The following is a 12,014-nucleotide window of genomic DNA, read 5'->3' on the forward strand; positions in this document are numbered from 1 at the left end:
TTGGTGGGGGGTGATGTCATGAAAGGAGGCTCTTGGTGGGGGGTGACATTGAAAGGAAGTCCTTGGTGGGGGGGTGACATCATAAAAGGAGGTCCTTGGTGTGGGGGGTGATGTCATGAAAGGAGGCCCTTGGTGGGGGGTGATGTCATAAAAGGAGGTCTTTGGTGTGGGGGGTGACGTCATGAAAGGAGGCCCTTGGGGTGGGTGACGTCATGAAAGGAAGTCCTTGGTGGGGGTGACGTCATAAAAGGTCCTTGGTGTGGGGTGACGTCATGAAAGGAGGTCCTTGGTGGGGGGTGACGTCATAAAAGGAGGTCCTTGGTGGGGGTGACGTCATGAAAGGAGGTCCTTGGTGTGGGGGGTGATGTCATAAAAGGAGGTCCATGGTGGGGGGTGACGTCATGAAAGGAGGTCCTTGGTGTAGGAGGTGATGTCATAAAAGGAGGTCCGTGGTGGGGGGGTGACGTCATGAAAGGAGGCCCTTGGTGGGGGTGGTGACGTCATGAAAGGAGGCAGGTATGCTTGGAATGATGCTGAGAGCCAGGTAGTCTGGGACAGGAATGAGACCAGAAAGGTCTTCCTAGTCAGCTTCTGTGCCCCATAAGACTGAGCAAAAATATTGAAGCCATTGACTGAGAGGTCATGAGACGATCTGAATTCAGTAGCACCACTTGAGGGTCCACACGTAATAATTTGGAATGGACTTGAATGCAGATTCCTGGCACATGCCAGGGTGACAGCCAGAGCAGTGTACAAAAGCAGTGATGTTTTTCCTGCCATTTACTCTTTTTTTTTTTTTTCTTTTTTTGGAAAGGTTTTTGCTGTAGGGCATGTGTGCTTGCCAGACAGACAGAGAGAGATAGAAAGCGAGAAATCACCCCCTGGGGGGGTGGCCACGCCGCAATCCCTTCTCCTCCATTCTCCTCTCAGGATGTTGGGCACGCACGCACACGCGCCCGGCGTGAGTTTAAGCCACCGGGTCCGGGACTCGAACCGCGGTCACCTACATGGGAGTCCAGCGACATAGCCTTTACTCTTAACTGTTGGTCCCTCTGCCATTCACTCTTTACTGCAGACCTGTTTTTGGGTTGCTGTAGGGGCTATAAGTTTGCTTTTCATTTTTTTTCTAAATACCATATTTCGTGTGGAACACGGGGAGCAGGAAGTGGGTGAATTGAACACAGCCAGGAGTGGTCAGGTTGGTCTGTCAGGAAGCCTAGTTTGTCTTTTTGTTTGTGACTCGGCTCCCAGGCAACAGGTACAACTAAAATGACATGTTTCCAGTACAAGGAAGCAGGTGACGTGCAAGTGTCCCTTTACCGTGCCTCACTGGCCTCGGTGGGTGAGCCCGGCAGTGGATCAGTTCTGAACTGAAGCTGTTTAGGTACCAAGCAGGAGCAAATCTGGATGGGTCCAAAACTGCAGGAGCGTTTTCCTCCCTCCCTGAGAAACAGTGAGTTTCAAAGTGTGGTGGGGAGTTGACAGAATTAAGAGGTGTAGCTAGATGAAGGCCCACCCCACCCTGGACAGTGTCCAGGTTTGGTCAGAGTGTCCTCCCCACAATCCAGAGCTGCCAGCCCCACCCTGATTGTACCCTCTGAGCTGGGTGGGGAGCAGGCATGGCAGAGGAGGAGCCAGTGTGCGATGTGCCTGCACGAAGTCCAGGACAGATAGGAAGGTTTGCAGGGAGAAATCAGGGTCGCTGGGCTCCTGCACAGGCTCTCGACCCTGTCCTTAACCACCGTGCACACCTCGGGTCGCAGGACTGTTGGTTTTCTGTCCATTGCCTGTGAGTGGACAGAGTGTGGCCCTCACTGGATATTTCATTTTTAGTTTAGATCAGAGCTGACATAAAGGCCTGGTTTTCTGGTCTGCAGCACAGCAGTTGGAAAGCGGCCCAGATACAGACACACTAACAGACATCCCCATGAAAGGGACCGACAGACAGACCTGGAAAGTCCTATGCTGGGAGCAGCATGAGCTCAGCAAGAGCAGGGACCAGCTCTGCAGATCTTGAGTTGCCCTAGAATACAGCAGAGAAAAGGAGGGAATTGAAGAAAACATTTTCATCACAAAGAAACTTTGCAATATAAAGGGCTCTTTAGTTATGTGGAAATTACACTTACGTGGTGACATGTTCCCAGAAAATGCTGGATAAAAGAAGTATTTTTGACTGTGATGATCCGCATAGGTTCGTACAGTCAGTTCAGATGACAGACGCACATGGGCTCATGTATAGTGTTAGCCGGTAGACGTCGGACAGCGTCAGGTGGGCGGAACAGTATTACACATTTAAAGGGACAGGGGGCCAGCTCTGGTGTTGCAGGAGGGCGCTGCTGGGCTCTGGCTGAGACCCCGTGGCGGCCTAGGTTCACCATCCCGCCCAACCTGAGCAGATGCTTTGAGACCAGGGACGCATGACGCAGCCTAGGCTCTCAGAAATGTTCTCCCTCCACTCACTTCCTCTCACGCACACACTTTTTGTCTCTCATGATAAAAAGAATAAAAAGGAGTTTATTCTGGCCTCGATAGGCAAAGACTGTGTTGCTTATCTCCAGGTGTTATAGCAGCAGTCAGCATTAAATCCAATCTTTAGGTCACACTGTTTTTAGTAAGTGTGGCAGGCTAAGTATGAATATATATTTTTTTTATTATGAGAGGTTTTTGCTATAGGGTGCGTGCGCTCGCCAGACAGAGACAGAAAGCGAGAAATCACCCCCCCCCGGGGGGATGGCCACGCCCCTGTGAGTGGACAGAGTGTGGCCCTCACTGGATATTTCATTTTTAGTTTAGATCAGAGCTGACATAAAGGCCTGGTTTTCTGGTCTGCAGCACAGCAGTTGGAAAGCGGCCCAGATACAGACACACTAACAGACATCCCCATGAAAGGGACCGACAGACAGACCTGGAAAGTCCTATGCTGGGAGCAGCATGAGCTCAGCAAGAGCAGGGACCAGCTCTGCAGATCTTGAGTTGCCCTAGAATACAGCAGAGAAAAGGAGGGAATTGAAGAAAACATTTTCATCACAAAGAAACTTTGCAATATAAAGGGCTCTTTAGTTATGTGGAAATTACACTTACGTGGTGACATGTTCCCAGAAAATGCTGGATAAAAGAAGTATTTTTGACTGTGATGATCCGCATAGGTTCGTACAGTCAGTTCAGATGACAGACGCACATGGGCTCATGTATAGTGTTAGCCGGTAGACGTCGGACAGCGTCAGGTGGGCGGAACAGTATTACACATTTAAAGGGACAGGGGGCCAGCTCTGGTGTTGCAGGAGGGTGCTGCTGGGCTCTGGCTGAGACCCCGTGGCGGCCTAGGTTCACCATCCCGCCCAACCTGAGCAGATGCTTTGAGACCAGGGACGCATGACGCAGCCTAGGCTCTCAGAAATGTTCTCCCTCCACTCACTTCCTCTCACGCACACACTTTTTGTCTCTCATGATAAAAAGAATAAAAAGGAGTTTATTCTGGCCTCGATAGGCAAAGACTGTGTTGCTTATCTCCAGGTGTTATAGCAGCAGTCAGCATTAAATCCAATCTTTAGGTCACACTGTTTTTAGTAAGTGTGGCAGGCTAAGTATGAATATATATTTTTTTTATTATGAGAGGTTTTTGCTATAGGGTGCGTGCGCTCGCCAGACAGAGACAGAAAGCGAGAAATCACCCCCCCCCCGGGGGGATGGCCACGCCGCAATCCCTTCTCCTCCATTCTCCTCTTGGGATCTTAGGCACGCATGCACATGCGCCCGGCGTGAGTTTAAGCCACCGGGTCTGGGATGCAAACCATGGTCGACTACATGGGAGTCCAGCGACATAACCATTACGCTAACTGCTGGTCCCCTAAGTATGAATTTTAAAGACAAGTATAAAACTTACTTAAATTGGATACAACGTTATTAAACAAAAGGCGTATTTGTGAAGGAGTCATGATTAAAAGTAGATGTAACATTTTACATAAATTTCCTTTCATGGGTTCTTGGGGTGACTGGAAGGCGTCTTGGGGGCATCCCGCTCACTGTCCCCCTGCCCTCGCTGTCCCCTAGGCCATAGAGAGCGCCATCGGCGGGAACGCTTACCAGCACAGCAAGGTGAACCAGTGGACCACCAACGTGGTGGAGCAGACCCTCAGCCAGCTCACCAAGCTGGGAAAGCCTTTTAAGTACATTGGTAATGGATTTGGGTTTCTCGCGTGTTTTGGTTGTGGTCTCAAAAACGGATCAGAACAGGGTCCAGTGCCAGAAGAGAGTGAGCATGGTGGTTTGGTGCCTGGCCGCCCGAGTCCCCAGCAGGAGCAGGCCACTTGTGTCGTGGACGCTCCCCTTGGCCTATGCTGCTGGTGCATTGTAGGGCATCCCACAGGGCTTCATGGGGTTTTGATCAGAGGCTTTTAGAACAAGGGGTAAAGGAAGGGAAGCACGTTTAGTCAGTCTAGAGGGACAAGGAATGCAACTAGCTGTTGATCTCTACCTGTGCTAAATGGCAGAGGCAACTGGTGTGGCTGCCAGCTTTCTCTAATAAGAGCTCGTTTGCATTGAAGTGACCTGTGTGATTATGCAGAAGAACGGGGCTGGACTGCACACGGCGAGTTCTTGCTTCTGGGACAGCTCCACTGACGGTATGACTGTCATCCATGCTTGTGAAGTCCTGTCGTGTGTGTTTTCCCCTGAAAGCTTTCCAGAACCTTCTCAGGCCTTGCCAAGATACATATTACTTAAGAGTGTTTTATGAGATGTGGGCTAGCTGTTTCATGTGTGTGCATGCCTGTTTATTAGTCATCCTTATTTGGGTACTTTGAAGGTCAGTGCTTGAGTGTGAGGGCGTGAGTGGCAAGTCCCCCCCGGCACCTCGTGGTCAGAGCTGACCTGTCCTCTCCCCGCAGGGAGCTGCACTGTGCGGTGGGAGAACAAGACCATGTACTGCATCGTCAGTGCCTTCGGACTGTCCATCTGAGCCTCCCCCTGCGCCCTCCCTCCTAGTCTCACACCTCTTCCTCCCCTCACGGCCATCCTGGACTCAGTGAACACCTTTCTCATCTCCTTTAAGTGTGTTTTGTGGCACTCTCAAAATGTAGAGAAAAAAGCAGATGGTGGCACTGTTACAGAAGCGTGTGTCCCCAGTCAGATGAGGGCGTCGCTGCAGGTAGTCAAGCCCGAGTTGCCACTTGTCTTAACTGGGTATTTCTTTTCAAAGGTGCTAAAACTACAGTCTGCTAGTGTGAAACTTCCTGCACTCTGAAATGATTCAAGTACACTCATTTTCCACACTTTATACTTTTGTTAGGATAATAAATTATTCAAGTGTAAAGTTTGTTGTGTTTTTCATAATCTTCAGAATCAACTCTTCCTGTTGATGGCTTCAGAATCTATAAAACATAACAAAGTCCAGCTCTGCTTTATCTTCTCCAGCAGTTTGCTGATTTCTTGCCTCAGGCCCAGGCCACACCACACCCAGGTCTGCTGGGTTCTGTCTGGTTCCCAGCTCCTCCTCCCTAAACTCCCTCCCCTCGAGTTGGGGGCCGAGGGGTGGAAGGTGGGCAGGCCCCTCCTGCTCTGTGGAAATGTTCCAGTGCATCCTTGCCTGGGCCACAGTCAGGACACCACAGTGATCATCCACATCCTCGTTCTTCCTGTGCCAGTTGCAATCTGTTTCAGTACTTCATGGCTTACGAAGTGCTTTCCCAATTATGTCTACACCTATGCAGTTATTTGAAAATCAGGGAATGTGTCTGGAGATGATATGATTTAGTCACATATCAAAATGAGTAGGGAGGCGGGCCCCACAGTCTGGCCTCTGTCTTCACCTCCATGCCTGTCCACAGACCAAGTTAGACCTGGTAATAAAGACACTACCATGTCTTCTTGTCGAGACAAACAAAACAAAAAAATAAAAATCCCTGCTTTTCTTAAAACACTCATCTAAAAGACTGAATTAATTCTACATGCCAAGAGCAAACAAGATACATGTAAGGAGTATTTAAAAATTTATTACCATTGACCGGAAAGGTAGTATCAGAAGGAAGCCATTCCCCAGACGTGAGTTTGCCAAAAACAAAGTCCCCTTTTCCCAGGTGGATCCAGCTACCACCCCAGCCAGTGGTGCTGTGCTCTGCCAGCAGCTTCCAAAGGCAAATAGTTCTCTCCTTTTGAGCCTAAAGTTTACTGTAGATTTACTTTACAAATATTTACAGTCTTTTGTAAAAAGGCAGTTTTCAGTAGTAGAAAGTCCTTCTGTTTCATAGCATGGTGTTGCAGTTACCAGTATATAGAAAACATCTGCTGGAGATAAACCGCAGGGCGCAGCAAGTAAGCGCTGTGTGGAAGGAGCCGGATCCCACATGGCCAGCTATGGTTCGAATCCCAGCCCTGGCAGCTCAAGCCAGGCGTATGTGTGTGTGCTTGTATGCCCAGGATCCTGATGGGGAGAAGGAGTGGGAGAAAGGGGATCACAGCACGCACACGGGCACTTTTTCTCATCCTCTGACACACGTCCATGCCTGCGGGCATTAGGAAAAGAGAAAACAGCATAACAAGATGTCGCAGACCACAGCTACTTCCCTTTGGCATGGGGAAAAGATCTGTATCCTTATAAAGAGGCAACTGGTTTCTAAACCGCTCAAAGTACACAAATACGCTTCAGTGTTTTAAGTCCAGTCTGTTCGGTGTTCTTAGGGACATCTCTTTCAATTATCCCAACTTTTATGAGTCTGTTTTCCTGTGAAAAGGATTCAGAAAATAGGTGAGCCCACTGTAACCTATTTGACCTAACCGTACCTTCAGCAAACAGTTCCTGAACTACTTGAAGCTGGTGACATTTTCAAATTATGTACAGTAGCAACTTAGAAACCTCGAGTTAGATTTTACATATCCTCTCTCAAGCCTCTCAGATGGGGCTCATGAGAGAAAACAGCACTTGGTCACTGCGGCGATGATTTAATAATAAATCAAGCAGACCTGTTATCCACACGGATAAGGAAGCTCTCCCTAGGGAAACCGTGAAATACTCCGGCCATCTTCCAGGTTGCCCTGGACCAGACCAGTAGGAAAAAATATCTGAAGATGATGTCATTCAAGCTATTACCATGAAAGAACTAAAATTGGCCCTTTGAATTTATAATTTAAGTTTAAAAAAACCTTTCCCTTGAAGAAAAAGAATTTTCTCACTACTGTCAAAAGTATCTGGCAGACTTTAGTGTTTTACCTTAATACCTATAGCACATACGCTACGTGGTAAACGTTCTATGCTCTAGCAAACGTTTCCATGGACAGTGAGGTATGTTGGTGCACATGACACACCAGGGAAGAGAAGTGGAAGCTGTATGATCTAGTAGCCGTACCCCTCAACTACTTCCCTTGTCGTTTTTTTTTTTGTTTCCAGCCTAGTTACAAAAGTAAATAAATAAGCCATGTTTTTCACTTCAGTGATGTCATTGAAAATCAATGTGTGAAGATACAGTTCTTAATTACACTATAGGACAAAGGCAAGTTTCAAAACGTTCTAATGTATGTGACCATTATTTTAGCCCCCAGATATTTTACATTTACTGATAAATAACAGCATTGCAAATCATGGACGATGATTTTATAACTATTAAAACTTGTAAACTCTATCACATATTAGAATACACTAATCAGCACAAACCATCAGTTTACATAAAATTATTTAGTAGTATCTGAAGTTGTAAAATTCGGTAACAGAAAAATTTTAACACCTCTGCACAGAATCAAAAAGTCATCATGTCATTGCAAATGTAAAAATTATGTAAACTTGAATTACCCTTCCAATAATACAGCTGTTTTAATGAAAACATTCATATTTACAAGGTTTTTAAACAACTGTAAGTGGGACCTGCAGTAAAGGTACATTATCGCTAGTTTAAATCAGATGTGAAGGGAAGCGAGCAGTGTCCATGGCGTGGATCCAGGAGCCCGTTGGCGCACAGGTGAAGAAATGCAGGTGTGGCCTGCAGAGTGGCACAGTGACCTCCAACGTGGCCCAGTCAGGACAACACTGACCGCGTAGCAACGGAGGTGCTACTGTGCATGTCTTACCTGGACTCTGACAAGGACTGAGGATCACCCCTGGGCCTGTGGGTGACACAGGTTCAGCTATGCCCAAGACGTTTCGTCCCACAGTAACTCACTGCTGTCCTGACCGCCACGTGGAACACGGGACAGCAATGGTTTCCAAGCAGGTCACCTTGCACTCAAAGATGTTGCTGCAAAAACCACTAAAATGTTTTTACTTTCTTTTCATCTAGTTTCCAAATGTGCAATTGACAAACTTTCTGGAGATAATCTATAATAGTATATCGTTCATTCATTTTGTTTTTATTAAAAAAATAAAGTTCTCTAAGGTGTCATATCCAAGAGAGCTGCAGAAACTACCAATCCCTGGGATGGGGGTGGTTGCCTCCTGCCGCCCCCGCCCAGGGAAGTCCATTCAGTCACATCCGTGCACACACACACATGCTGGGGCCAGTGGGCCTTTCCCCCAGGAGCTGGCAACTGGCAAGTGACCTCAGCCTGCCCTCATCCAATTTATCGACCCTCCTCAGGACTCCAGGACACTGTCATCTTTGCTTTAGTGACAGGGAGGGGCTGAAGCCAGCATCCACCATTTTCCTAATGAGTCCGGATTCACACGATTCACAAAATGCAGCTGGTGTGAGCTACCGCCATGGCAGGCTGCGTCCCCCCGGCACTGGCCACTGCACAGGCAGGCCAGCCTGGGAGTGGGAAGGGACAAGAACACGGTACCACGGTGGATAAAGGCAGGCAGAAAAGCAACACCGCCGCATGTGGGCCTCAGCCCTGAGGGCTTCTGGGACCTGGAGCTGGAGTCACTCAGGGAAAACTAAGCACGTAATTAATTCTCCTAAAAATGGGTAATTTCTTTCTCACCATAGAAAAAGGTGCTCTCTCACTGGAACTCTATGAAAAGAACCTAGTGTTTAAATGTTAACAGAGTCTCTCTTACCAGACAGACTTAACCACCTTGGCAATAAATTGGGCCCAGCATTTAAATTTATCCTCGATTTTTGCTCTTTTTAAAAATATGTAAACAAATGAGGAACATGAAATCTTTGCTTCTGAGAAAGTGAACCAAGTGGGTTTAGGCGGAGGCCAGGAACCGGCCACGAGGGACGCCAGGCTCCGTGCGTGCGCAGCTGCCGGGGGCTCAGTCGCTGTCCGACTCCTCCTTGTACTTGGCCCGGATGGCCTGGCCGTTCTGCAGAGGCATTTCCTCATAGTCGCTCCTATTTCCAAAGAGACCTTTGATACCATTCAGCTCGACAGCTCCTCATGTAGCCTTTCACACCAGCGCGCCCTTCTGCAAGGACTCACTGCACAGCCTCACTCTCAGTTCCCCGCCAACTGGCAGTGCCTACCCAACCCAACTCCCAGCAGAGCCCATCGGTCCTGAAAGTGCTGTTCTGGTCACCACCCACTGCAGACTCTGAGCAAAAGAAAACTACCACAGTGAAGCCCAAATTAGGCCTGGACAGAGACCCAGGCACTCCCTAGATGTTCCCGGGTAAATGATCCAAAGCTTAAAAACTAATTCAGAAGAACCCATCCCAAACGCCAGGCGGATGCCCATGGCGAGGCAGCCTTCAAGAGATGCGGTGCTCACCCGTAAATCACGTCGTCGTCCGAGTCGTTCAGCATGGAAAATGCAGGGTTGTCTTTCAGCTGGGACTCTGCAAGGCAACGAGAGCACTTCTATCTCAAGCAGTTCAGCATGAGCCTAGAGGGGCCCAGTGCTGTCCTGGGAGAAGCCTGCTGCCAGAGATGAAGAACGTGGATTCGAATCCGGATTCTGCCATCCCAGTCTGCAAGCCCGGACAGCACAGCTCAAGGAGCTGTCCCTTGTGTGCTTGAGCTGCCGGGCAGGCTGCTGGGAAGTGGGTGAGAGCCTGCAAGGAGGGTGGGCGAACGAGGGCAGCCCGCCTGCTGACCCCCTGCCCCTCCTACCAAGGTCGCCCGGGGTGGGAGTCATGCCTGCTGGGCCTGCCCCCTCCAGTCCTCAGCTGCAGCAGCCCCTTCCAAGGTCCTTGCTCTGAATGGGGGAGGGGACTACGCTACCCTGTGGTTGCTGCGACGCTCAGGTGGGGCCCTGTCTGCGAGGGGTCTGAAAGTGGAAAATGGCAGGTGCGACCCCATCCCAGACCTTTCATCCTTTCACTCCTCATGTGAGAGGCTAGTTGGGTTCTGTTTTGGGGATTTTTTAGGTACACTCTGGCTTGCTGGTGGACTGTATGCGGCAGGCTTTACGGCATTTGGCTGATGGTCATACCACATGTGCCAGGAACCGCTAACAGGAAACTCCTGTCAGGGCTGTGGAGACCTCACACGGTTCAGGGTCACTTGTGTTCTAAGCAACACGCAGAGCCTCCCATTAACTCACCTTGTCTGCCACGAGAGAGTACCGAGACTCATGACGCTCAGTGATAACGGAGATCCCAGTAAATGTGTCGGGACTGACCCAGCTGTCTGCCCTATCAGGCGGAGACCCAGACCCCAGGTGACTTACCGTACAGAGCATTCTTCGATGGAGAATACACGAAGGCCAGCGTGTAGAGATAGAAGTTCAACAAGCCGTAGAACGACAGGAATTCAGCTGGTGCCGCCAGTCAAGGGAGAGACACGTGTCTAGACAGCTCAGCTGGTGCCTCTGCTCCGGCCCGGCCGCCCTCGCCATGAGCACCTCGTCCTGACCAATGGCCCCGGCTACACTGGATGTCAGGACGCGAGTCAGGGACACATCTATTGCCAGATATCAAATAACCCTTAGGGGGCACGCCACTTCTGGGCCCAAGGGCAAGATCTGCTGGGCATGAAAGGGCAGGAGGGCCCTGGGCACACAAAGCCCCGTGGACTCAGGCCTCTGCACACACTGAGGAAACAAATGGGAAACAAGCTGTCCAATCAGGCGTTCTTAACCTCTTCTGGTTACAGACTCCTCTGAGAGTCTAACGAAAGCTTGCCATGAAATCTGGCCCCAATGAGGGAAAAATTATGCATGAATTCTAGGGATTTAACAGGTTCACAGCAAGAACCCAGGACTGAGGGCATACCTTCTACGTGTCCCCAGCATCCAGGGAGCAGGGAAGCACATGCTTCCTACCCGACATCAGGAGAGGCAGGGCCCCCCGGGGCTTCAACCCTGCTCCCCTGCTCTGCGGGCACCGGGACTCTGAGGCAGTCCAGTACTTTACGAGCCCTGCTCTGAAGACACAGGCTCAACCTGCCGTAACTCAGGGGCCCGGGGAGACCACATCGGACACATCTGGGTACCAGTAGGAGAGATGCTCAGAGAGAAGATGCTCCCATCAGCCCTTGGGCCGCTCCTCAGCGCTCTGCTGGGGACAGGGCAGCTCTCAACCCACTGTGACTGGGACTGTCCTGCCCTTCCCAGCCCCCTCCTCAGGGCAGGGGCACTGTGTGCTGGGAGGGGGGCTCCAGATCTAGGAGACGGGTCCGGGGAGGCCTCAGAGAGCGACTCACAAGCTGCGGTTGCCAACCACTGTGTGCAGAAGGCGTCCCAGAGCCTGAGGACTCCCATCCAGCTAAAGGATATAATTCTGGTAGTGAGTTGACAGCTCGGCCACAAAGTTGTCCTGTAAAACTTGTGCTCCAAACCGTAAGTAAAGGATGGCGATGCTGAAACATGGGGAAGGAGGCGCCGTGTCAAGACGGGAGGAGAAAAGGCGCCGGCCCCGAGCACTTGGTTACAGTCACCCTGTCATGCCTCTGGGCCAGTCACTGTTATTTCTGCCAGGAATCTTCTACACACACGCACACGCATGCACATGTGTACGCATGCCCTGCTGCCAGCCAAGTCCCCTGGAACTCCACAAACACAATCACAAAAGCATAACAACTTCAAAGGCAGACCACACAGAGGTTCCCCGCGGACAGGTGCCTCCAGCCGGCGGACTTGGCAGCTCAAGGGTGAGGCACACGTGTGTGTGGGTGTGAGGACGAGAACTGCCTGTCAGCGTGCG

At 50.2% G+C, this 12,014-nt stretch overlaps 2 protein-coding genes across 4 annotated transcripts in view; one reads left to right on the plus strand and one right to left on the minus strand.

The window, feature by feature from the left end:
• DYNLT1 (dynein light chain Tctex-type 1) overlaps positions 1–5,304 on the plus strand; it is a 9,939-nt gene extending 4,635 nt beyond the window's left edge. Inside the window, exons 3-5 of the mRNA XM_014590623.2 lie at positions 4,051–4,174; positions 4,545–4,622; positions 4,887–5,304. Coding sequence (XP_014446109.2) covers positions 4,051–4,174; positions 4,545–4,622; positions 4,887–4,957 — 273 coding nt within the window. The 3' untranslated portion in view covers positions 4,958–5,304. The remainder of the gene's footprint in view (positions 1–4,050; positions 4,175–4,544; positions 4,623–4,886) is intronic.
• A 666-nt stretch (positions 5,305–5,970) lies between these two features.
• The window catches only part of TMEM181 (transmembrane protein 181), a 76,985-nt gene continuing 70,941 nt past the window's right edge, over positions 5,971–12,014 (minus strand). For 2 of the 3 annotated variants that reach the window (XM_014590622.2, XM_006155780.3), the window contains exons 14-17: positions 11,588–11,670; positions 10,541–10,630; positions 9,641–9,707; positions 5,971–9,263 (exon numbers count right to left, since the gene is read on the minus strand). In XM_014590622.2, coding sequence (XP_014446108.1) covers positions 9,185–9,263; positions 9,641–9,707; positions 10,541–10,630; positions 11,588–11,670 — 319 coding nt within the window. In that variant the 3' untranslated portion in view covers positions 5,971–9,184. The remainder of the gene's footprint in view (positions 9,264–9,640; positions 9,708–10,540; positions 10,631–11,587; positions 11,671–12,014) is intronic. The other variant, XR_001370925.2, reaches the window with a different exon arrangement.

The sequence above is a fragment of the Tupaia chinensis genome, unplaced genomic scaffold (assembly GCF_000334495.1).
Source record: "Tupaia chinensis unplaced genomic scaffold, TupChi_1.0 Scaffold000468_1, whole genome shotgun sequence".
NCBI classification, from domain to species: domain Eukaryota; kingdom Metazoa; phylum Chordata; class Mammalia; order Scandentia; family Tupaiidae; genus Tupaia; species Tupaia belangeri.